General features: G+C 39.6%; 1 protein-coding gene across 1 annotated transcript in view; it reads right to left on the reverse strand.

Moving 5' to 3' along the window:
* The window catches only part of LOC133657841 (lysosomal cobalamin transport escort protein LMBD1-like), a 68,924-nt gene extending 43,644 nt beyond the window's left edge, over positions 1–25,280 (reverse strand). The window contains exons 1-3 of the mRNA XM_062059625.1: positions 25,179–25,280; positions 20,491–20,667; positions 13,775–13,838 (exon numbers count right to left, since the gene is read on the reverse strand). Coding sequence (XP_061915609.1) covers positions 13,775–13,838; positions 20,491–20,667; positions 25,179–25,244 — 307 coding nt within the window. The 5' untranslated portion in view covers positions 25,245–25,280. The remainder of the gene's footprint in view (positions 1–13,774; positions 13,839–20,490; positions 20,668–25,178) is intronic.
* Between the last annotated feature and the right edge of the window lie 2,443 nt (positions 25,281–27,723).

The raw sequence follows: 27,723 nt of genomic DNA on the forward strand, positions 1-27,723 counted from the left end.
CTTTACAATAACAAAAAAAAATTACTTGAACATTGATTTAAATTGTCAGGAAAGAAGAGGAAGGAATTCAAAAGGTAAAAAGGTATATGTGTTTAAAAATCCTAAAATAATTTTTAAGGTTGTATTTTTTCTCTAAAATTGTCTTTCTGAAAGTTATAAGAAGCAAAGTAAAAAAATAAATGAATTTATTTAAAAAAGTGAAGACCAAGTCTTTAAAATATTTTCTTGGATTTTCAAATTCTATTTGAGTTTTGTCTCTCTTAGAATTAAAAATGTCGAGCAAAGCGAGACCAGCTTGCTAGTTGTGGGGAGGCGGGGCCGGCGGACCGACGGCGCCCGCTCCAAGATGGCGGCGAGGAGGCGTGGACGAGCGAGCGGCAAGGCGGGGCGGGGGCGCACTGGGAGCGACGCCGCAATCATTATAAGGTGCGTGGAGCGCGCAGCTGTGGACAGTGCAATCACCCTCTCGGACCGTATAAAAGGGTGAGAGACGTGAACATCAAGGGAGGAGACGGTGAAAGACAGCGGACGGGAGGAAACCATCCTCTGCTGCCACGCAAACGACGGTGACGTGCTGCTGAAAAGCAGACGGCGAACGGGGGTAAACCATTCGCGTGCTCACGTGAGAAAAAAGGCAGCTGCTAAAAAGCACGCAAAAGACTGTGATTGAAATAATAAAGAAGTCTAAACCGTCTCACGACAATGTCTTCCCTGGATGGTCCTGAGAACCCGCACGACAGTTAGGACTGTCACACTAGTAAATAAATAAAATTTAAAAAAATAGAGACAGCTCACTGGTAAGTGCTGCTATTTGAGCTATTTTTAGAACAGGCCAGCGGGCGACTCATCTGGTCCTTACGGGCGAACTGGTGCCCGTGGGCACCGCGTTGGTGACTCCTGGTCTAAAGTGACCGGCAGCTGTTCACAGTGGTGCGAAGTCCCATAAAGCCAAAAAGATGGCTTCAGTTGAGCAACACAGGCAATCCAATCCAATCCAATCCACTTTATTTATATAGCACATTTAAACAACAAAATGTTTCCAAAGTGCTGCACAACAATATTAAAAACAATATTCAAATATTATCCTTAGCTCCACCAATGACTGAATAAAAACACAAAAAATAAATACATATAAAACCAATATAAAAACCAATATAAAATAAATATGATTAAAAACGATTTTAAAGGGTAAAACCAATTAAAACAGTAAATAGAAATCAACATTTTAAAAACACAGAGGACCACACAACTCACGTAGTGTTAAAAGCCCGAGAATAAAAGGAAAGACAGGAAAACGCGCCACAAAGTCTCCGACAGCAGCCACCATTCCCTGTCCATGCTGCACCAGAACTTTCAGACCGACTCTCCCAGCCCCAGGATGACTTGATGGTTCTCGTCAATTTGACTGACAAGATTCAAAAAATATTTATTAACTAATGGAGCTATTGCGGTAATTTTGCTGTATATGAAGTGAAGTGAATTATATTTATATAGCGCTTTTCTCTAGTGACTCAAAGCGCTTTACATAGTGACTTAATTGACAATAAAGCATCTACAAATTGTTCTTCTGGTGGCTAATAATCGCCAAAAATGGGTCTGGAATCCAGGTTAAAACTGGCATGATTTGATTTTGAAAAGTATTTTGCTCTGAACAGGAAGACACTGTGTACTCTTTTTACAAATATAACGGTATACCATAATCACAGTTTGATACATACTTCTGTTTTCAGGTCACTATTTGGTTTGTTTTTGGACCAGTAAGGCAACAAAATGCAAAACATAAAACTGCGTAGCTTTGAAACATAAAATACTGAAATCTGCTTACAACAATTCTCCAATAAATAACATTCTCAAAACAAAACAAAATATCGATATTGTATACAGAAAAATTTAAGGATGTGGGGGGCCAGTTTGATACATTTTGTGCACTACAGATGCAAAAGCCAATCCAATCACTATACTGTAGCTTTGTGTAAGGCGACAAAGCCAATTAGTGTAATATCTAATAATTTATTTCAATAATAACTACTTTAATATGAACACCCTTGCAAGGGCTGAGAGATTGATCGAAAAATAAACAAAACCGATATTTAGAGCTTTTACCCGACAGAAAACGGCTTTGTTGATTATTTCAATTTCCCCGCCCTTGGGATTGTCTCTCTACTAGTACACTAACCCCTCCAAAAAATACAGTACTGATTGTTTAGTTACATATCAGGAAGCGAGGTGTCGCAAAGCGTAAAGGGTACCAGAAACCCAGCAGAAGAAGCAGCTAAGTAACGATATCCCATCTAGTCTCGACACAGAAGCGTCATGGAGGAAAACAAACACTGAGTCAACAGTACGTAGTGAGTAGTTTGCACCAAAAGGAATTTCTTGTCGTTGTTTGGACACACTTTGGCTACAATAAGGATGATGTCGACCAAAAAAGAGAATGGTAGTTATGTTTGTCGACGTAAGGCAAGACCAACTTAAATGGGTTCTACTGTCCATGCCTTTCCTAGATATCCCACAGTGTAGCAAATATGAAATAAGTAAATTAAAAATACATTCTAAGCAGGATTGGTTTTGTTCAACAAACTATAACAGGTGTGTCTATACTTTGGCACTACATTTAAAGGCCTACTGAAACCCACTACTACCGACCACGCAGTCTGATAGTTTATATATCAATGATGAAATCTTAACATTGCAACACATGCCAATACGGCCGGGTTAACTTATAAAGTGCAATTTTAAATTTCCCGGGAAACTTCCGGCTGAAAACGTCTAGGTATGATGACGTTTGCGTGTGACGTCAAGGGTTGAAGCAGAAGTATTGGGACACATTGTACCCCAATACAAACAGCAAACATTTTCATCGCAAAATTCGACAGTATTCTGGACAACTGTGTTGGTGAATCTTTTGCAATTTGTTCAATTAACAATGGAGACTGCAAAGAAGAAAGCTGTAGGTGGGAACGGTGTATTAGCGGCTGGCTGCAGCAACACAACCAGGAGGACTTTGAGGATAGCAGACGCGCTACCGTGAGTACGCTGCTTTCTTCCAAACATTTGATCTCTTGCCCGTCCGTGCGTGGCGCTATGTGCATGTCACGTACGTAACTTTGGGGAAATATATGTTTCTTGCGGACTCTGATGGCGGCCGGGGTGTCGTCGAAAGCTACAACGCCCGCCACCGCGCCGCTGTCCTCACCTTGACTTCCTCCGTCTCCGACGCTAGCCGCCGACCGCATCGATGATCGGGTGAAGTCCTTCGTCGCGCCGTTGATCGCTGGAACGCAGGTGAGCACGGGTCGTGATGAGCAGATGAGAGCTGGCGTAGGTGGAGAGCTAATGTTTTTAGCATAGCTCTGTCGAGGTCCCGTAGCTAAGTTAGCTTCAATGGCGTCGTTAGCAACAGTATTGCTAGGTTTCGCCAGGCGGCACAGCATTAACCGTGTGGTTACAGGTCCAGAGTTTGGTAGTATTGTTGATCTTCTGTCTATCCTTACAGTCAGGGGCTTATTTCGTCTGTTTCTACCTGTATATGCAGTTAAGCACGATACTAAGACATTAGCTCCGTAGCTAAAGTGCTTCACCGATGTATTGTCATGGAGATAAAAGTCACTGTGAATGTCCATTTTGCGTTTTCAACTCTCATTTTCAAGAGGATATAGTATCCAAGGTGGTTTAAAATACAAATCTGTGATCCACAATAGAAAAAGGACAGAGTGTGAAATCCAATGAGCCCTTGTACCTAAGTTACGGTCAGAGCGAAAAAAGATACGTCCTGCACTGCACTCTAATCCTTCACTCTCACGTTCCTCATCCACAAATCTTTCATCCTGACTCAAATTAATTGTCGCTTTCTCGGTCCGAATTGCTCTAGCTGCTGGTGTAAACAATGTGCAAATGTGAGGAACCCTTCAATCTGTGACGTCACGCTACTTCCGGTACAGGCAAGGCTTTTTTATCAGCGACCAAAACTTTATCGTCGATGTTCTCTACTAAATCCTTACAGCAAAAATATGGCAATATCGCGAAATGATCAAGTATGACACATAGAATGGATCTGCTATCCCCGTTTAAATAAGAAAATTTCATTTCAGTAGGCCTTTAAGAATAAATGGGGAAAAAAATAGGCTTATATTATATTGTAATTATTTTAAGGCTGCAGCTAACGATTATTTTTCTATCGATTAATCTATAGATTATTTTTTCGATTAATCGGTTAATCTATAGATTATTTTTTCGATTAATCTACAGATTATTTTTTCTTTTACCGATTATTTTTTTATTCAAAATGAAGATGAAAAAATAAATGTAGGCCTGTTTTTTCAAAAGGCATGGCTTTTATTTACAAAAAAAAAGAAGTATGGCCACTCAGTCAACATTGACAACAACATGACTAAATATTCTGTAACAATGTAAACATTTAAAACTTTTAACATTTAACAAAATTAAAAGTAGCTTACTTGCTTTTTAATGTGCAAATATAAAAGTCAACATCCAGTGCAAATCTTAATATTCTGCAATAGTATAAGCATTTCAAAAGTAAAAGTATTGCTTATTTTGCTTTAAAATGTGCAAAAATAAAGATAAACATCCAATACAAAAAAGTGCAAAAGGAAATATTCTGTAACAACAGTGTAAACATTTCAACAAAAGTGAAAGTATTGCTTATTTGCTAAAATGTGCAAAAATAAACATAAACATCCAATACAAAAAAGTGCCAATCTAAATATTCTGGAGCACTGTAAACATTAAGTATTGCTTTTAAAATGTGCAAAATAAACATCCAGTCCAACAAAGTACACAATAACCAATTCTACTCATTCCAGTGAGTGTCTAACAGTTGTAATGAAGAAAGGTTAGCATGTCTACATGTTTGGTTCTTTTCTTGTTTACAATATTCCCAGCAGCTGAAAATAGGCGCTCAGAAGGGGTCGATGTGGCTGGAACTGAGAGCTAATTAGCCTTCACCTCAAGCCAGGACTGCGAGTGAGCTGAGCTGCAGTTTAAGTTTCTAGAAGGTCAACGGGCTCATAGTGATGTTACTAGTAGTTGACTGGGAGGTGTTTATTATCATTTGGGGAGAGTCCGCTGCCTGATGCTCAACTGCTAAACACCTATCTGCTCCACGCTGAAGCGATGACTACATGCGCTCTGAATACGCACTGCTGATTGGCTGATAATGCTTTGTGTGTACCAATCAGATGGTTGTGTGGGTGGGACAATGCTGCGTGTGTACCAATCAGATGGTTGTGTGGGTGGGACAATGCTGCGTGTGTACCAATCAGATGGTTGTGAGGGTGGGACAATGCTGCGTGTGTACCAATCAGATGGTTGTGTGGGTGGGACAATGCTGCGTGTGTACCAATCAGATGGTTGTGTGGGTGGGACAATGCTGCGTGTGTACCAATCAGATGGTTGTGTGGGTGGGACAATGCTGCGTGTGTACCAATCAGATGGTTGTGAGGGTGGGACAATGCTGCGTGCTGAGACAGGCAGACGGAGCAAAGCAGCTTGTTAAGACTTTAGCAGCTAAAGTTAGCTTTAGTTTAGAAACTCGTTCGGTACACCCCCGTACCGAACCGAAAGCCCCGTACCGAAACGGTTCAATACAAAACACGTACCGTTACACCCCTAGCAGATACAAATGACACATTCATGTTTTTGTGTAATGATGACAACGTATGCTCGCGCGGACGATTGACTAGTTGATGGTTTTCTTTTCAAATGTTCGTTCATAGCCGTTGTGCTGCTATGATAGGCCATTTCCGCTCGACACAGTGTGCATACAACAACATTATTAGGCCGTTTATTGAAATACTCCCACACTTTTGACCACTTTTGGCATGCTTTTCCCCCCTCGCTCGCACCGCTCGCATCGTCTTCTTTGATCGTCTGCTTTGCGCTTCGCCATGACGGTAGTGTGACGTCATTATGCGACGCGTCGACGCACAAAAACGGCGTCGACGTATTTATGTAACCGATGACGTCGACTACGTCGACGCGTCGTTTCAGCCTTAAATTATTTTCAAACTTTAATTGTGTATATTGAATCAGTTGCCACTATTTTCCTGACATCCTGCAAACAAACCATGAGCTTTTGTTGAAAATTATGATTTTAGCGATCTAAGTTGTTTTGTTGTTGCTAAAAGGTGCAATTACTTTTTTTGAATTGAAACCCTGTCACCATGTCTGCAGCAGACCTTTAAATCTGTCAGTGGACTAAATGCTTAAATCATTCCTTTGGAGACAGACACAGGTTGAGACTTGGAAGCAAATGATAGCTTTGGCATATTTCCGAAAGAAAAGGGCTGCCTCATTAGCATACTGGACCATATTTTTATAAATAAACATCTTATACACACCGAAATAAAACAACAGTTAATAACAATTTCACACATATATAAAGAAGCACTTGTCTACTACGCACATGTAGGTGGACAAAGAAAAAGGTTGTCATGTATTTACAAGAGGATGGCATCTTTTTCAGCATCTCCCCTGTAAATGGCTTTAAAAAAACAGAAAAAGCCAATGATTTATTTAGGGGGCCCAGGAGTATTTTGCCCTGTTGCTTAAGGGTCTTATGCATCACTGCTTTGAAGTAGGGAACACTCAAAGGAAATAAAATAATAAATGGACAGAGCCACAATATTGAATGACAAGGCTTTTAAAGTCAGGGTTCATCAAAGATCACAAAAAAGCTATTTGGGCTCAAAATGGAAGCGGGTGTTTTAATAGCAGACATTCATTCCCTTTGTATAAGCTTACAAGCGCATTTTGTATGAGACTGTGAAGCAAAGGATACAATTTTTTAGATGTGTATTCAGTAAAGAACCTTAGTAATATTATTTCTATTTGACCTATATGCTGTATTCCCCTATGCAAACACTTGACTCATGTTGCATGTTCTTTATTAGATAAATATAAACACGCAGTTTTTATTGAATACTGCACCCAAGTTGTTCCAGTGGAGTTCAGGGTTCAGTTGCCAAAGAAACAATTGCACAGAGCCATGACACATCTTTGTAAAAAAATAATAAACTTAAAATTAAAGAAACAATTGCACAGAGCCATGACACATCTTTGTAAAAAGAATAAATTTAAAATGATTCACTTGTGAGGGAGCTGTGCATCCAACACACATGGAGCTTGGTCTCCACCTACTGGTAAATAGGAAAGTGAAGGTTTTTTTTAACATCATTAACCAATGTGGGGAAATGGGCAGTAAATCTAAAAAGGGTCATACTCAGTCCTTTTGCAACCATCAAAAAAAGTACTGCAGTATTTTCTAAACTTCAGCTGGCAACAGCTGGCAAGTCCTTCAATATTGCCAAGGCTAAGATTAAATCAATTTGGACTGACTGAAGTATCTAAATCAAGAGTGTCCAAACCTTTTCCAGTGAGGGCCACATACTGAAAAGTTTAAAAATGGGGGGGGCCATTACGATATAGGTCAATCAATATACAAACAAAACATCCATATCTTACCTTTGTGTTACAACAGTTAAAGAAAATGAGTGCAATATCTAATCTTGAGGTATTTAATTTCTTATTGTCATTTGTGAATACTATTAATATTATCTATTAATATTATTCTGCCAACTAAAACCTTTTTACGGGCTTCAGTACATTCTAAAACTTATATCTTGCAAGAAATTTGAACACATATTCATCATGACGGGACGCACAAAATTAACAAAGACCATATACAGCGCACCTTCAGTTACTAATAAAGTAACCTAACCTAACCTAACCACCACTCGTCAGCCATTTTAGTTTTCAGGACCAATTTTTGAGGGGTTTGGGCTGGTTGCATTTTTTTCTCAATTTTTGTGCAATCTTCTAATCTGGGATGTGTTTATTTTGTCTTTACAATGCAATCATGGCCACTAAAAAATTAACTGGTGTTCACGAATGGCCCCCGGCCACACTTTGGACTCCCCTGATCTAAATGTAAATCCAAATACAGTGTTACCTCGATTATCGCAGGGGTTACATTCCAGGCCCCCACCCAGTGTTAAGTGAATTTCTGCAAAGTAGGGGCACTATTTTTTTTATGATTTTATGAATATTATATGCATTTCAAGTAGGAATGTGCCGATCGATCGGCCACCAATCGGTATCGGCGATTTTTGTGAAAAAGTATGTGATCAATCAATCAATCAATAAAAGTTCATTTATATAGCCCTTAATCACGAGTGTCTCAAAGGGCTGCCAAGTCCCAACGACATCCTCGGCTCAGATCCCACATCAGGGCAAGAAAAAACTCAACCCAATGGGCTACAATGAGAAACCTTGGAGGGGACCTCGTGGTCCTCGACAGCCAGAGAACTTTGATTTTGGCGCGGCAGCGGTAAAGTTTAGATCCATGAAGGAAAGAAGAAAGTGAATGAATGTTTATAACTGAATAAATTTACATATGCATAAAAATTTGGGGTTTTTTGTATTATTTTTTTAATTAATTAAGTAACGTTGATGACAACCTTTTTCCAAAACAATATAGAATGTGAGATATAACAGGATAATACATACATTTATCATTTGTTTTCAAAACGGTTACAAAAAAGTGGGACCCCAAAAATTTACTTTGGGACCCCATTTTTATGACTTGATGGGGTCAATTTTGAAAATTCCTAGCGCCAGTGAAAGCCATAAACTGCTATACAATTGATTAGCTTGCAATTTATCGTGATGACGGAAATTCCATATTTGTACCCATTTTCAGGAGATTTCCCATATTTTGAAATGCAAATGTTGATGCTCCTCTTAGACACACATAATAAAGGTGTTTCTGAATTTCTCAATTGTGGTTAGGTGCTAAATTCACCCCGACATTAGTGCCACATTAAACATTATGTCACTACTGGTCCGACGTTTCCTAAAAAATTATGTTAAAAAAACAACTTAAAGCCTTGTCCAGCTGTTACCTGACGTATACTATTCATGTTAAGCAAACATAAAACTATGGAACAAACTGGACTTACAACACAAGCAATGCCAAACTATTAATCAATTTAAACTATTATACAAACATGGGGTCTGGTTCAAATATAGAGATGAGGGTCTTTAATTTGACCTACTGTTGTCCTCTGTCTCAAAGTGTTAACATGTGCTCAATGTTTCCTTACCATTATTGCTATGTTGTCTATTACCATTATTGCTATGTTGTCTATTACCATTGTTGGCATTTTGTCTATTACCATTGTTGGTATATTCATTATTCCTACATTGTTGATACAAATTATTGTTACAGTGTAATAATTATTGTTACCTCTGGTAATGCCACTATGATACAACATCTGTATTATAATCCTTGAACAAAGTAACAGTGAATAATCACTGAATGGAGAACTGGGGGTGGGATTAAATAAATTATCTTCTTCCCACTCCCTTTCAGGCAAAACTGGACAATCATGCATTACATACTATACATTACTTTTTGCACCATATTCATTTATATTATGTGTTGTCAACTTTGTACTTTTTTATGTCATTGCCTGAAATAAATAAATAAATGAAAAAATATACACCGTAATTTCCGGACTATAAACCGCACCTGACTATAAGCCGCACCAGCTAAATTTAGGGGAAAATACAGATTGCTCCATATATAAGCCGCACCCGACTATAAGCCGCAGGGTTTTGATGTGTAATTATCGTAGTATATAGGGGTTCCTGCTACCACGGAGGGGATTGTCGGGACAGAGATGACTGTTTGGGAACGCAAAGCGTCCCATTTATTAACAATAAAGACTGCCCTCAGACACCGGGATATAGTGGGGCATGTCCAATATGGCAGAGGGGGCCTTGGTGTGGAAGCAACAACACCCACGTGGCAAAAGGCAACTGCAACCGAACGGCGGCACATGGTGGTGGAGGAAGTGCGCCACCAGGAGGAAGCAGCCAGGTGTGCCAAGGCAGTCTCCCAAGCCCAGCAGGGCCGCTGGATGAGGTGGGAGGGCGTGGAGAGGAGAACAATCACGTGGAACGAAATATGGAGCATGGAGTCTAATAGACTAAGTTTCATCATTAGAGCCACATATGATGTCCTGCCCTCTCCAACCAACCTACATCTCTGGTATGGAGAGGACCCAGCCTGTCTCCAGTGTACAGTCCCAGCAACCCTCAAACACATCTTGGTAGGTTGCAAGACCAGTCTGACTCAAGGGAGATACACCTGGCGCCACAACCAGGTACTGAAGTGCTTGGCTGCCGAACTTGAGAACAAGAGAGTGGTCACCAATGCCATGCCTTTAAATGCTCAGGCAACCTTCCCACGCAAAACAACTTTCATCCGGGAAGGAGAGAAACGGCGGACCAAGCCATCACCTCCAGACTTGGGCCCACTAAACGTAGCCCGAGATTGGGAAATGCGGGTAGACCTCAGCCAGAGACTTATCTTCCCACCCGAAATTGCAGCAACCAGCCTGCGCCCAGACCTGGTCCTCTGGTCCTTGTCCTGCCGCCGTGTCTTCATCGTTGAGTTAACGGTCCCATGGGAGGACGCCATCGATGAAGCATTCGAACGGAAGAGGCTGCGATATACCAACTTGGCAGCTGAAGCAGAGGCACGGGGCTGGAACGTGAAGGTGTGGCCAGTGGAGGTGGGCTGTAGAGGCTTTGTAGCCAGTTCCACCACAAGGCTCCTTAAAGAAGTAGGAATCAGAGGACAGGCCCAACGCAAGGCTATTAAAGAACTTTCCACCGCAGCAGAACGGAGCAGTCACTGGCTGTGGCTGAAGCGCAGGGATGCAGCATTGGCTGCCAAATAACCACATGGTGCCACCATGCGACACACACCCAGGTCTGATCAGCCTGTGGTGGGCCAACCTCGGCAGAGGGTGTCTTGTGATAAATGGCCGAAACGCCCAATGACGCCGGGGAACACAACTGAAGATGTGTTGTACTGGTGGCACCACGTGATTAGTGCCAAACTCCACCCCACCCAAGAGGACATCTCCAACCCCATTTAATTGTTGTGCTGAATATTTAGGGATCTTTAACAACTAGTCCTATTAAGAATCTTTCAATCATTCAATCAAACTTTCACATCTTTGACATGGCGAACAGCATTCGTGCAGAGTACAAATAATACAACAGTGCAAAGTAAAACAAAGTGCTCGCCTGTACGTTATCAAAATAACCAGCCTACCGGTATATGAAAAGTCAGTCTTTAATCATTGTGTCATCGTCTTCCTCCTGCGTACTAAAACCACCGAAATCCTCTTCGTCGGTGTCGGAGAAGAACAGGCCGTAAATAAGCCGCACCGTTGTATAAGCCGCAGGGACCAGAACGAGGAGAAAAAGTAGCGGCTTATAGTCCGGAAATTACGGTATATATATTTTTACTGCAAATGAATATTGACTCCAAATATCGGTTATCGGCCTCCTTGACTACTAATAAACAGTATTGGCCCTGAAAAAAACATATTGGTCAATCTCTAATTTAAATGCTCGTTTAGACTTAGACAAACTTTAATGATCCACAAGGGAAATTGTTCCACACAGTTACAAAGGATGGAAAGGATGAGGATGGAAAGAATAATGCACACAAGGGAACAAAAAGAGGGCAAAAACAAAAGGTATAAAGTAGACTAAAAATGTACCATAGTAGCAATATAAAATATCATATATATGTAATATTTATATATTATATATACAGAATATAATATATACTGATATATTATATTATAATATAATATATACAATATATAACAAATCCAATTACCATGTAAAATATCACAGTACATGTAACAGCTGCAGCAAAAAAAAGGGCAGCATAAAATAAAGAGTACATCCAGCAGAAAATATACATTATATACAAAGAGAGGTAGCTAACATAGAAGCGGTCAGGTAATAGACAGATATTATCTGAACCAATGATGTCTAAACCAGAGGAATTTTCATCGCAAGTATTTGAACACTGGGTTCTTTTAATCAAACTGCCAGGATGTGGATTTTTAGGTGCAGAGTGACATTTGTTGCTATAAAATGCAGCAATTGCAGTTTGCACCCCAAACTACTTATCTGGCTACAGCGCATTAAATCAAAGTTGCATCAGATAACCTTAACCTTGACCCGGTTGTTAACCCTGATAACAGGACAGGTAATGTACATAACAATAAATTTAGGGAATCAAGATTACATTCTGAAATGAGTTTAATACATAGTAAAAACACCTAATGATTTTTGCATTAGAATTATAAATATACAGGAATTAACATAGCATATCACAAATAAAGAAACAAGTGGCATACTAACTTGACTAACCTAAATGATAAATGATAAATGGGTTATACTTGTATAGCGCTTTTCTACCTTCAAGGTACTCAAAGCGCTTTGACAGTATTTCCACATTCACCCATTCACACACACATTCACACACTGATGGCGGGAGCTGCCATGCAAGGCGCTAACCAGCACTCATCAGGAGCAAGGGTGAAGTGTCTTGCCCAAGGACACAACGGACATGACTAGGATGGTAGAAGGTGAGGATTTAACCCCAGTAACCAGCAACCCTCCGATTGCTGGCACGGCCACTCTACCAACTTCGCCACGCTGCCCCTACCTAACCTATCTCATTTTATTATGTGTGAAGCAGTAACTTTTATAGTATCTGATTCTAAAATAAATAATCCAAATGACTACTGTAAATCAAATATCTGCATTCCCTGATGTTTGACAAATGTAACCATAAACATGGTTTCCAGGCAGTTTGGCCAATAATAAAATTAAAGAGTAAAGGGAAATATCCTTCAAGACAAAAGCCCACTGAATTATTCATGTGTTGTGTTTCCGATTTCAGGTTATGTTTAATCCAAAATTGAAATTAAATCTAATTTGTATGTCTGAAGGACAATTGATTGCGGTTTCTTGGATGCAGCATTAGCATGCGCTGAAAACCGACGGCGGAAGTTTATTGTCATATAGCCGGTGGAAGTAGTTCACTGGATTGAGCTGTCGAAAGCGAGCAGACAGCTTGTCATTTCTTAACAGACGGAGCATAACAGTGTTGCTTGGAGGCACTTTAGGCTAGCAGCTGTTGGAAAATGTGCGATAGCGTCTCTGGAATGGCTGAATTTGCTGTCATCAGAGACAACAAACTGAAAGCCAAACACGCAGGCCAATCATGACGTTGTTTCAGTGCCACTATAGTTTTATGGTAGAAAGTGATAAGCAAAAATGATTTGCCAATTATTGCTATCGCTGACAAATACTTCTGTATTATAACGGGCCTGTTTTAACATTCCTCCACAGCTTTTTGAGGCTTTATGCTTGATTGGATAATGACAGACAGCACGTCAAGTAGTGCCTGTAAATGTCTACCGTATCTATGTATAACAAAACGCAATATTATGTTGCAAATTGCAATGGTAATATTATGCATTATCATGCAATGCAATTAATCCATATGTAATTTGACCGATCCTAATCGCTTTATTTCCAAAAAGTGGACTTCAGTTTTGGAATGATGATCATTTGTTTGGTTTGGTTCAGGTAAATGGATGCATTAAGACACAGGGTGCAATGGAAATAACTATAAGGTGCAAAGAGGTCGGGAAAACAAAAACAAACTTGTGAGACCAGGAGTCAGACGGGATAAGATTCCTGTGTCAGTGAGTGACTGGGCTGAGCGGTTATGATCAACTCAGAAGATATTGAGCCTAACTCACAGAAAAGATGACTTTGATGATAGAGAAATATCCTCAATATAAAAAGCAATGAGCCAGAGCTAAGTGTTTTCTCGGCACAAAGACCAAATGTAAGGGGAACTACGTACTGTAATATCCATACAGGACTGTGTCCTCAATCTGTGCTCTTGTCTCATTGTTTGCTGCCCATTCCTGCAATACAACATGTTAAAATATGTTATTAAAACAGTTATGTATTAAGAAAAAATGCAGAAAAATGCAATAAATCAGTTTTTTATATTTTCCTTAATTTTTAACGTCAGATAAATTTCAACAGTAAAAAAACTACTGGTTTTATGCATTTGACTTCCATCTTTCAATCCATTTGATACCGCTTGTCCCTCATATGCATATTTACACACACACACACACACATACACACGCACACACACACACATCAATATATATATATACATGCATATATACAGTGTTGGGACTAACGCGTTACAAAGTAACGCGTTACTGTAACGCCGTTAGTTTCGGCAGTAACTAGTAATCTAACGCGTTATTTTTTATATTCAGTAACTCAGTTACTGTTACTACATGATGCGTTACTGCGTTATTTTACGTTACTTTTTATGTAGTATTGGCTTGAAACAGAAGATCTGAGTGTGTTTTGTGGCAGCGCTACGGTGTCGTTCTTCTGAATCTCTTGTGTCACACGGAGGAGCCGCACTGTGTGTGTGTGTCTGAGTGTGGGAAGGGGAGGGAGGGCGCAGCAGCATTCGCGAGGGAGGGGCGGAGACAGAGAGAGCGAGAGAGTGGTTAACACGCATACGTCGCCAGGCTCAGCTTTTTATCGATAGATTTATCAGATTTAATTTTTTATTATCTATAGCAGGGGTGTTAAAAGTGTGCCCCGGAGGCCATTTGCAGCCCACAGCTAATGTTTTAAAGGCCCACAGCACTTTCTAAAAATACTATTAAAATAAACAAAAACATAACAAAAGTGAAATAAAAAAGCTTAAAGGTGAAATGTAATTTAGAAAACGTTACAATGTTCACTAATAAAACAAAGCTGTTTTTTTTCTTTCAAACTGTCATTACTCAAAACATAATATTGAATCAAAATCAATGTTATTATGAATTATAGTACACACTCTGTCAATTCTCTTATATCAGGGGTCGGCAACCCAAAAGGTTGAAAGAGCCATATTGGACCAAAAATACAAAAAAAAATCTGTCTGGAGCCGCAAAAAATTAAAAGCCATATTACATGTGTCATGAGATATAAATTTAATTAAGATGACTTAAAGGAAACTAAATGAGCTCAAATATAGCTACAAATCAGGCATAATGATGCAATATGTACATATCGCTAGCCTAAATAGCATGTTAGCATCGATTAGCTTGCAGGCATGCAGTGACCAAATATGTCTGATTAGCACTCCACACAAGTCAATAACATCAACAAAACTCACCTTTGTGCATTCATGCACAACGTTAAAAGTGTGGTGGACAAAATGAGACAGAAAAAGTGGCATAAAACACGTCCTAGAAAGTCGGAGAAATGTATACATGTAAACAAACTATACGGTGAGTTCAAGGACCGCCAAAATAAGTGGGACAAAACGGCGCTCGCCAAATACTCGAATGAGTGAAGCATATTTAACATAAACAGTGTGATTTATAACAATTAGGGAGGTTTGTGTCATGTTTGTCCTCCTACAGAAACCATACTAAAACAAAAAAATAGATTTTTTTCCCCCTCATCTTTTTCCATTCTTCATACATTTTTGAAAAATCTCCAGAGAGCCACTAGGGTGGCGCTAAAGAGCCGCATGCGGCTCTAGAGCCGCGGGTTGCCGACCCCCGTCTTATATACTCTATATTTCTAGACTTCTAGAGTGTTTGATTATCACATCACTCTAAATGTATAAAAAATAAAGTTCACAAACATAAAGAGGGATCCTAGTGGGCCAGGCCAATATTTCCTTATCTCTAAACTAAAACTGGGGAAATGTGTAGAGTGTTCTGGGCTTCAGACATGATTTTATTTCAGAATTCCTTGGGAGAAAAAACGCCTGGTTAGGCTTTGGTATGTAAAAATAAAGTTAAAGTACGTATTTTGTTTACAGCTATGTTGTTATTATGCTGTTTGTTACTTATGTATGTTATGTTGCAGCTATTTAAAATAGTTTTGTCAATTTGTTCTGGCCTGAAATAAATTGGCCTTTTGAAACATATATTTGTCTTTGTGTGTTGTATGTTGAGCACATTGCTTAGCAGAGTTCAGTGATGCAAATGCATGTCAAGTTGATCAACACATTGTATTTTTCTCCAGTGCAATAACAGTACTGAAATGAAGGCTAAAAGGGCATTAATGGGAGCTTTAAAAAAATAAGTAACTAAATAGTTACTTTTCACAGTAACGCATTACTTTTTGGTGTAAGTAACTGAGTTAGTAACTGAGTTACTTTTGAAATAAAGTAACTAGTAACTGTAACTAGTTACTGATTTTCAGTAACTAACCCAACACTGCATATACTGTATATATACACACATATACATACATATATATACACACACATACATGTATACATACATACAGTATATACACATACAGGACTGTCTCAGAAAGTTAGAATGTTGTGATAAAGTTCTTTATTTTCTGTAATGCAATTAAAAAAAACAAAAATGTCATACATTCTGGATTCATTACACATCAACTGAAATATGGCAAGCCTTTTATTATTTTAATATTGCTGATTATGGCATACAGCTTAAGAAAACTCAAAAATCCTATCTCAAAAAATTTGAATATTTCCTCAGACCAAGTAAAAAAAAAAGATTTATAACAGCAAAACGAAATCAAACATTTGAAAATGTCAATTAATGCACTCAGTACTTGGTTGGGAATCCTTTTACACGGATTACTGCCATCAATGCGGCGTGGCATGGAGGCAATCAGCCTGTGGCATTGCTAAGGTGTTATGGATGCCCAGGATGCTTCAATAGCGGTCTTTAGCTCATTTGCATTATTGGGTCTGGTGTCTTTCAGCTTCTTCTTCACAATACCCCACAAATTCTCTATGGGGTTCAGGTCAGGGGAGTTGGCAGGCCAATCGAGGACAGTAATACCATGGTCAGTACACCAGTTACTGGTGGTTTTGGCACTGTGGGCAGGTGCCAGATCATGCTGGAAAATGAAATCATCATCTCCATACAGCTTTTCAACAGATGGAAGCATGTAGTGCTCTAAAATCTCTAGAAGCGTCTGACTTGGGCTATGGAAAAGAAGCACTGGACAGTTGCAGAGTGGTCCAGAGTCCTGTTTTCAGACAAAAGCAAGTTTTGTATTTCGTTTGGAAGTCAAGGCGCTAGAGTCTGGAGGAAGGCTGGAGAGGAGCAAAATCCAAGTTGCTTGAAATCCAGTGTGAAGTTCCCACAGTCAGCAATGGTTTGGGGAACCATGTCAGCTGCTGGTGTTGGTCCACTGTGTTTCATCAAGTCCAGAGTCAATGCAGCGGTGTACCAAGAGATTCTAGAGCACTACATGCTTCTATCTCTTGAAAACCTCTATGGAGATGATGATTTCATTTTCCAGCCTTTAGCCCTGGTGACTTTCACTCAATCTTCATGTTTTTTTCCAGAAAAATCAGTTTATCCACATTGTCTGCAAAAAGAGCAGACCTGCTTGTAGTTACAATGTCTACAGCTGTGGAAAATACCCTTTCGCTGGGCACGGAGGTAGCAGGTATGGCGAGGTAGTGCCTGGCTAACTTGGCAGTAAGAGGATATATGGGCTCATTGTTCTTCCACCATAGAAGTGGGTCAAAATCTAGTTTTTAATGCAATATGGTCTTAAATCTGCTGCTATAAAAACACCAACGGCATTTGTTATTGCTTTAGCCCTGCCTGACTCGCCGAGGAGAGGCTGCTTGAATGCGGTGTTTGCACGACGCCCGTCTTTCTCTTCGTTGAAGCGATGTTCACTTGGGGGTGGTGCTGCTTAAAATGGGTTAGCATGTTTGACGTGTTGGCAGAAGAATACCCTACTGTTGCTGAACAATGTCTGCAAACCGCTTTCGTTTTGTCCGCCTCTCGTCCTCCATTGTTGTATCGCACTGCGAAGCCGAAGTGTTTCCAAACGGGAGATCTTAACAAGGCAAGAGGGTCTTCCAGCTCTGGCTTTTACATGTTGTCGTAGCCTAGGCTGACCATATTCTGAAATCTCAAAAAGATGACACATATATGCGTGCCAAGGTGGGCAGCACGCCAAGGCCAGCCGGGACTAGGTGAAAATTTGCGAATGATACTCGAACTTGCTTTATAAAGAATATATGTATTTAAATAAAGCATTTTTTTCTCCTCTGTTGACAGCAGTGTTGGCGCTAGGAATTTTCAAAATGGGGTCCCACAGTAAATTTTTGGGGTCCCACTTTTTTGTAAGCGTTTTGAAAAAAAATTATAAATTTAAAAATTATAAAAATTATGCATTATCCTGTTATATCTCACATTCTATATTATGTTTTGGAAAAAGGTTGTCATAAACGTTACTTAATTCATTAAAAAACAAAACAAAAAAACAAAAAAAAATGTGTATACATATGTAAATGTATTCAGTTATAAACATTCATTCACTTTCTTCTTTCCTTCATGGATCTAAACTTTACCACTGCTGGTAGTTTTTTCTATGTTTTTATTTAATAAGTTGTAGGTGTATTTATTTCAGTATAAAAGTGTAAAAAGTGTTTTGCTTCGGTCTTGAAATGATGATAATGGTGTGCCAGGGCATACCTTCATTTTATATTTAACGCTTACATCTCTGGAGTCTACATCAACTTCAGATCTACCGTAATTTCCGGACTATAAGCCGCTACTTTTTCCCCTCGTTCTGGTCCCTGCGGCTTATACAAGGGTGCGGCTTATTTACGGCCTGTTCTTCTCCGACACCGACGAAGAGGATTTCGGTGGTTTTAGTACGCAGGAGGAAGACGATGACACAATGATTAAAGACTGACTTTTCATATACCGGTAGGCTGGTTATTTTGATAACGTACAGGTGAGCACTTTGTATTACTTTGCACCGTTGTATTATTTGTACTCTGCACGAATGCTGTTCGCCATGTCAAAGATGTGAAAGTTTGATTGAATGATTGAAAGATTTATTGTTAATAAATGGGACGCTTTGCGTTCCCAAACAGTCATCTCTGTCCCGACAATCCCCTCCGTGGTAGCAGGAACCCCTATATACTACGGTAATTACACATCAAAACCCTGCGGCTTATAGTCGGGTGCGGCTTATACATGGAGCAATCTGTATGTTCCCCTAAATTTAGCTGGTGCGGCTTATAGTCAGGTGCGGCTTATAGTCCGGAAATTACGGTATTCCTCATTTCAAAATGTTTTAGTTTTTTTTGTTGTTTTTTTGTTTGTTTGTTTTCCGCCCTTTTTTGTCAAACAAAACATGCAAAATATGCAAAATCTTCCACCAAAAATATTTTTCTAAGTGGAATATTTGATGTGAAGTAATCGGAACCTTGGATAAGTCAATAATTCATAATAACATTGATTTTGATTCAATATTATGAAAGAAAAAAAACCAGCTTTGTTTTATTAGTCAACATTGCAACTTTTTCTAAATTACAGTTCACCTTTAAGCTTCTTTATTTCACTTTTGTTATGTTTTTGTTTATTTTAATAGTATTTTTAGAATGTGCCGTGGGCCTTTAAAACATTAGCTGTGGGCCGCAAATGGCCTCCGGGGCACACTTTTGACACCCCTGCTATAGATAATAGGGACGGCGTGGCGAAGTTGGTAGCAATCTGAAAGTTGCTGGTTACTGGGGTTCAATCCCCACCTTCTACCATCCTAGTCACGTCCGTTGTGTCCTTGGGCAAGACACTTCACCCTTGCTCCTGATGGGTGCTGGTTAGTGCCTTGCATGGCAGCTCCCGCCATCAGTGTGTGAATGGGTGAATGTGGAAATACTGTCAAAGCGCTTTGAGTACTTTGAAGGTAGGGAAGCGCTATACAAGTATAACCCATTTATCATTTATTTATAATAAAAAATTAAATCTGATAAATCTATCGATAAAAAGCAGAGCCTGGCGACGCATGCGCGTTTATCATAACTCTCTCGCTCTCTCTCTCGTTTTGTTTTCAACCCCTTCTTAACCCTGAACGGCCATTGGAAATACACGCAACCCTAACTCAAAATGCCGGGCATTTGAGGCATTTAAGAAACTCCGCCCAGACAGCCCCGCAAAAGAGTCCGGTGAAAAGAGGATGTATGATCAGTCTATCGTAGCCCGGTCGCTGCTAGCATGCCGTGTGTTGTGCCTCGGTGTGCATTGTTTACACAACGTGCGGTACGCTACTTAATATGTGCATGTGGAAACTCGTTCAGTACACCTCCGAACAGAACCGAAACCCCCGTAACGAAACGGTTCAATACAAATACACGTACCGTTACACCCCTAATATACACACATATACATACATATATATATATATATATATATATATATGTATATATATATATATATATATATATGTTATAAAACATAGCATAAGCACATTAAGCAATTATGTTTACTGTTTAACAAAATCCCTGAAGTTCATGCAACAAGATAGCAACAAATGTACCACCAAATCAAGATGTCCTGACACTATCTTCAGTTTATAATGAGTTCAGAGCTTGTTCAGAGTTTATGAGCGAGGAAATGTAGTCAGTTTTTAGATAGGACAACAACAAACATCTACACTGTGTCATTTGTGAAAGAAAATTACAAACTGGCTTGAGCAACCCTATTTCTCAGGCACAATGTTACTGGAGGAAATAGCAGAGCAGATACAAACCTTGTATGTGCCATTTGGGTACTTCATGAAGGAGACAAGGAAAATATCCACTGGTAGAAGTGCTGAAGATATTAGTGCAATGGCCAGTGCGCATATTGCTGTGATGGTTGAAACAACTTCGCTTTCTTGGCGACTTTGAAATTTGCGAATGTAGACCCAACAGAAAGCGAGGATGACCTGAAGAAGAACAAAATATATGTCACAATGAATGTTAGACATACACATAACCTAAAAATGCCCGTAGCATATGATGCTACAAGTACATTGCAACTTTGTGCTCTAGCATTCATCAGTAAAGTAGCTGCAGTTATACAAACATCAGAAAAAAAAATTTGATCAACAGAAGGGTGCCTTTTCATTGGCTGTCTGGTTCCAAAACCATCACAAGTTTCTGCACGTCCTTTGGGACTACACCGGGTATTCCTTCTGACTGGGCATGCCTGGAAAACCTCACCAGGAGGCATCCGGGCTAGATGCCCGAGCCACGTCAACTCGCTCCTCTTCTCTGAGCTCCTCCCGGGTGACCAAGTTCCTCAACTTGTCGATTAGGTTAAGTTCAGCCACACGGTTGAGGAAACAAATTTCGTCCGCTTGTACCCGTGATCTTGCTCTTTTGGTGACTACACAAAGCTTGTTACCATATACAGTATGTGAGGGTAGGAACACAGAAAGTAAACAGCCTGGAGGGACCAGAACCAATAATCCTCCGGAAAATGGGTTTTGGAGGTACAAGGGGAGGCCACCGACCATATTATATTGTGTGAGGTAGGGCCATTTAACTGGCAGTGTGGAATTAAGACCTGACCCACCCCCGAGTTTAGTTCAAAACTTGCGAGAGACTTTAAAATTTGAATAGTAAATTACTACAAAAAGACTTGAGCGCTCCTGTTGTAAAGAGAAGCTTATACCAGGGTAAACATTTTAAAGAGGACCAATGATAATTTTCTTCTTTTCTGCCTTATAAATGTCGTTGCAATGTTGGATACTCGGGTTAAACAAGGCCAAAGCATCAAATCATAAGGTTAATGCATTTTGGCGTGACCTTGCACGCAGTTTTGGATGCCTCTGCCTGAGGAAACATGCAGCGACATAAATACTAACAATGACGAATTAATGATACAGACAGACTCAAAAAAACGGGTTATAAATGTCCATCCATCCATTTTCTACCGCTTGTCCCTTTCAGGGTCGCCGGCGGTGCTGGAGCCTATCCCAGCTGCATTCTGGCGGTAGGCGGGGTACACCCTGGACAAGTCGCCACCTCATCGCAGGGCCAACACAGATAGATATGACTATGCAAAATTCAAGCAAAACTTACACAAAAACATATCCAACACATATTATCTAGACCAGAGGTCTTCAACAGGGGTCTGCGACCATTAGTTGGTCCGCACAGGTACTGCAGGGGGGTCTTAAAATGTTTAGTTCATTAGACTTTGTTTCTTTTATATATATATATATATATATTTTTTTTATATATATATTCCACCTGCTACTTTTCAGACAAATGTCTTTAAATACACATTAACATTGGTTAACAAATGACAGTGACACAGCCAGCCTATTCACTGTACCGTGTAGGTTTTCAATAAAAACATGAGTAAATAATTATACTGTATTATTATGATAATCTTAGCAATTAAAATGTTTAGCTACTAGCCCCAAAGTTGCAAGATAACGATTAGCACTCTAATTGCCAGCTAGCTATTAGCGGTGCTACTCTCTATTCTTTGAATAGCTTAGTAATGCACAATAACCCCGGATTTCCACTGAATACGAAACGGCTGCAGACCGGCTTTAGCGCGGGAGGGTGCCGCCCTCTGCCATGATAAGGAAAGTAGTAATGAAGTGAACTACAAAAAGTTTTTTTTTGTCCTTCCAGTGAAGCAGAAGCAAATAAACTCGGTCTTGCCTTGATAAACCACTTTATTTTTTGCAGCAAGCAACAACACAACAGTAACATCATCCCTGGCTAGCGTGTCACACCACTACTCCCCTGCTTTCCCGGCCTCCGTATCAGCTGATATTTGACACAGGCAGGCCCCCATATTTCTATTTAGCTGCCCGAGATATGCCTGTACATTATTCTTACATTTGTGACCTTCAGAATCAGCATGTCCTCATCCATTTGTGTCCACAAAATAAAATGAGGTCTGAAAACCTTTGACAAGTTGATTTAAGGCAGGCCTGGGCAATTATTTTGACTCGGAGGGCAAAATTTAGAGAAAAAAAAAATGTGTCTGGGGGCTGGTATATCTGATTTTTAGGAACACTAATACAAAACCTCATAATAATGTCTGATTGAATGCTAAAAACGTTATGTCAGACCGCCTTAAAAAAAAAAGAATTTTAAATTGTTTTACTGAATGAGAGAATACACATGAAAATAAAGAATGTGGGATTTACAATATTAACTACGACCGATAAAACACTGAATATTGACAACATATGAATGTCACACCCCCTCTCGATCGACATATTTTACAATCAAGGGAAATGCAACGAAAATGCAAACTATGAACACGAAGGGTTAAAAAAAAAAAAAAAAACCCTACAATCTGATATAGCTGATATATCACTAAGCTTTAGAACTTTGTTGTAAAAATCTCCTTCCGCGTCTGTCTCTGACACCCGTATTTCAGGCTGGCCGCTCTGGAAACACTGTAGAAACCCACACTGCTTGGTGCCTCGTCTGAGCTGCTGTGACGTAGATTACCATAGTAACTAGTATATCATGCAAAAGCACAGATTCCAACCAATAAAATACTTTGTATGGTTCAAGACTTACGGTAATTTCAAAACATCACTGCACATCATAATGGCAGCTACAGTTTCCATCTTAAAGATCTAAAAAAATTATTTGGGAATGTCCGGCGGGCCAGATTGAAAAGCTCAACGAGCCACATGCGGCCCCCGGGCCTTAATTTGCCCAGGTCTGACTTAAGGTCTGTCGCCGCCCATTAGGACCTTTCAAAGTGTTAAACACAAACTGCCTTGAAGACGAAGCATTTTATTTTGAAAACACGAGCAGATTTTAGCTGAATTGAACGGTGTCTGGCTAAAATAGAAACTCTGCGTATATTTAGCGCTGGATTGTGTAACGGAAACGGCATGTTGTTGACGTTCCACGGGCAGTGTAAATTGACACATTGACTCAAATAAAATCGCACTTGTGCCAGTCCGCCGCCATTCTGCATTCAATGGAAATCCAGGGTAATAGTGAAGGGAGAAGTGTCCGCCCTGAGATCGGTAGGTCGTGAGTTCAAACCCTGGCCGAGTCATACCAAAGACTATGAAAATGGGACCCATTACCTCCCTGCTTGGCATTCAGCATCAAGGGTTGGAATTGGGGGGTTAAATCACCAAAATCAGTGGTCCGGTACCGGTCCGTGGATCGATTGGTACTGGGCCGCACAAGAAATTAAAAATTAAAATTAAAAATTAAAAAATATTTTATTTTTTTATTAAATCAACATAAAAAACACAAGATACACTTACAATTAGTGCACCAACCCAAAAAAAACTCCCTCCCCCATTTACACTCATTCACACTCATTTGCACAAAAGGGTTGTTTCTTTCTGTTATTATTTCTGGTTCCTACATTATATATCAATATATATCAATACAGTCTGCAGCGATACAGTCCGTGGGCACACATAATTGTATTTTTTTATGACAAATTTTTTTTTTTTTAAATACCATAACACCCCCCCCCCCCCCCCCCCAGTCCGTGGGACAAATTTTCAAACGTTGACCGGTCCGCAGTTACAAAAAGGTTGGGGACCACTGACCAAAATGATTCCCGAGCGCGGCTACCGCTGCTGCTCACTGCTCCCCTCACCTCCCAGGGGGCGGAACAAGGGGATGGGTCAAATGCAGAGGGTAATTTCACCACACCTAGTGTGTGTGTGTGACTATCAGTGGTGCTTTAACTGTTTTTGTTTTATTCTACAACCCCTCTTATCAAAAGGTGTCTTTATACAGCATATGCATTTGCAAACATTGCACAACACGGAGACACAATGCCATGAGATAGCAGATAAGAGAGAAGGAATGCTTTAAAACGAAAAGGACGTACTCAAGGCCCACAAGCAGACAGGAAGCGAGGATACTGCAAAAGGAAGTGCCTTCAGTTAAATGGCCATCACTCACATTCGGGATCAATTAAAAGACAAGCAGCTATAGGCCTTCTCCTTGTTTTTCTCGTATTTGTTTTATGCCGTGGAATGATGCTGCATTGCATCCAAATAATACCTATCAGTGGTATTGTTGTATAAACGACATACTGTTGTGAAGTAAAACAAAGCAACTTAAAACAGCTGACACGTCCTGGTCACGTGACCATAACCCCTGCTAATGAGCATTAGGCCTTTAAGCTGAGCTACTTCAAAGCGTCATTTTATTTTAAGTACTACCACTATTCCACTGTCCTAATTCATCGAAACGAACACGTCTCCTAATGGTAGCGTTTAAGTGTTATCACATGTAATTTACATGCAACTCATGACTAATAATAATCCAGAGCAACTGACAATAGAGTTGCTACATGATCACGGTAGCCATGTTTTTAATGTTTACACTCAAACGCGTTAGCCATGCAAGCTCAGCGTTCGCTAAAGTATCTCAGGCAGCGCTTCTTTCAAACTAAGCAATGTTAGCGTCGCTACACAACATGACGAATGCTTACCAAAAGTACAAAGGTGAAAATAGACCAGCCGAGAGCCGACTCGGAGAGAAACGACTGAGCGGCCATCTTCACTTCCTGTAATAACAAAACCACGTGGTTGGCGTGACGTCACCACGCAGACGCTCACGTCGCCAGTGCTTTTATTTGTATTTGGTATTTTGCTATTTTGTTACTCACAATGCACTGAATGCAGTACTTTAATTTCATGGGAGGGTAAACATTTAAAACTGTTTAAAAGTATTTCTATTTTGCCAATGGTAATTCCATCATAATTGTGCAGTATTGTTGATCACTTGCTTATCCATGTAATATGTCTCTCTTTTTTTTTAGATTAGATTAACATTAGTTTATTTCAAAGGGAACAATGCATTTTTTTAAAAACACATGACTACACATGGTTAAAAAGGACATAATTAGCCAGAAGGCTAGTTTCCATATGTAGTCCCCTGGCCATGATGTAAAAAAAAAAAGCCGTAAAATTACAATTTAAATTTTTGTTTTTTTTAAAAAGCACACAATACATATACAATATGATGAAAAAATTAAATATAACATCACAACATAATATTTATCTCAGCATCAAAACAAGCTCATCTTTTAGTGCTGGCAGCTGAAGGCGTTGATAAGCCACGTTTTCATTTTTTTTGTGAGGGCCTTGTAAATTGTGACCAGTTTAACCTCCTCGGGTACTGAGTTCCACACATTTGCACTCCTTACTGACCAGGACGACTTACTGAAAGTGCTCCTGCGCAGAGGAATATAACAGTCACCTCTGACAGAGCCTCGAGTGACACGCTCACGGCTGTTTCTTTGGCTGATGAACTCTGCCAGAGGATCTTTTGAGTGGCTTTCCTTGCTTTTTGTGAGGTCACGGATTTTGGTAATGACAAAATTTTAAGATGTTGTGTTTTAACAGCCTTTCTGTATGTTTTATGGCACAATGTTTATACAATCTTTCCCTACAGCAATTTATTTGCGATATATGCATATATCTAGGGCAGGGGTGTCAAAATTATTTTAGATAGGGGGCCACATGGAGAAAAATCTATTCCCAAGTGGGCCGGACTGGTAAAATCACGGCACGATAACTTAAAAATAAAGACAAGTTCAGATTGTTTCCTTTGTTTAAAAACAGAACAAGCACATTGTGAAAATGTACAAATCACAATGTTGTTAGGTTTTTTTTTACACTTACATGTTGTGGTTAATAGTATTCTATCTTTAGTTGTCGTTATTTATACTTTCTGAATAAATTATGTGATAATGTTCATCAGTCAACTCATTGGTGTTAATTTTCAATCTATCAAGACAAGAAAATAATATCAAAATCAAATTACATGATGTTTGGTTTTTTTAGTTTGTTTATTTTGTTGACCACTGACCGAATAAATAATAAACTAAAAACTAAAACTAAAAAAAACTAAATTATAGGATTTTATTTATGTAGTTTGCTCATTTTCCTTGACTGGTGCACTAACATCATGTGGTTTATTTTTTTTTTACATGTAGCATAATCTACAAAGATACAAAGAATTGCTATTGCGACATCTAATGGACACATTTAAAACAGCAGTTTCTTTCATTCAAAAATGTTGGCTCATTTTTATACTTAGCAAACTCATCCCGCGGGCCGGATAAAACCTGTTTGCGGGCCTGTACCTTTGACACCCCTGCTCTAGGGCAATGGTTGACACTTTTATATCTTAATTTAGCCTTTTTGTGACCACCTATACTGGCAAACTATTGCATTGCTGTGAAACCAATACACCAAATACTGTATATTTTTTTTGTTAATATTAAAATATAGCATGGTCTAAAACTACACCACTGTTGGAAGACCTTCTCAAGTAGTGAAGGTGTTTAATGGACTTGTTTGTTTTTTTCCCACACCAAACTCCACCAAGCATGCTCCTAAAGACATTGTTTTGTGAACTGGAAGCAAACATTTCTGTATTATATTATTTCAAATGCTGTGAAGAGGTTTTGTGAGGAATGTCCAAAATAGGATAAAGAACAATTGATTAGATTTTGGAGGTTATCTGGATCATTTACACCAGTGGTCCCCAACCACCGGGCTGCCACCCGGTACCGGTCTGTGGATCGATTAGAAGAAATAAAAAAACAATTTTTAAATAATGATATTTTTTTTTTAAATTTTATTAAATCAACATAAAAATAACACAAGATACACTTACAATTAGTGCACTAACCCAAAAAACCTCCCTCCCCCATTTACACTCATTCACACTCATTCGCACAAAAGGGTTGTTTCTTTCTGTTATTAATATTTCTGGTTCCTACATTATACATCAATACAGTCCGCAAGCACACATGATTGTATTTTTTTATGACAAAATGAAAAAAAAAATACCATACACACCCCTTAACGGGGACGGCGTGGCGAAGTTGGTAGAGTTGCCGTGCCAGCAATCGGAAGGTTGCTGGTTACTGGGGTTCAATCCCCACCTTCTACCATCCTAGTCGCGTCCGTTGTGTCCTTGGGCAAGACACTTCACCCTTGCTCCTGATGGCTGCTGGTTAGCGC

Source organism: Entelurus aequoreus, linkage group LG09 (assembly GCF_033978785.1).
Source record: "Entelurus aequoreus isolate RoL-2023_Sb linkage group LG09, RoL_Eaeq_v1.1, whole genome shotgun sequence".
Taxonomy (NCBI): domain Eukaryota; kingdom Metazoa; phylum Chordata; class Actinopteri; order Syngnathiformes; family Syngnathidae; genus Entelurus; species Entelurus aequoreus.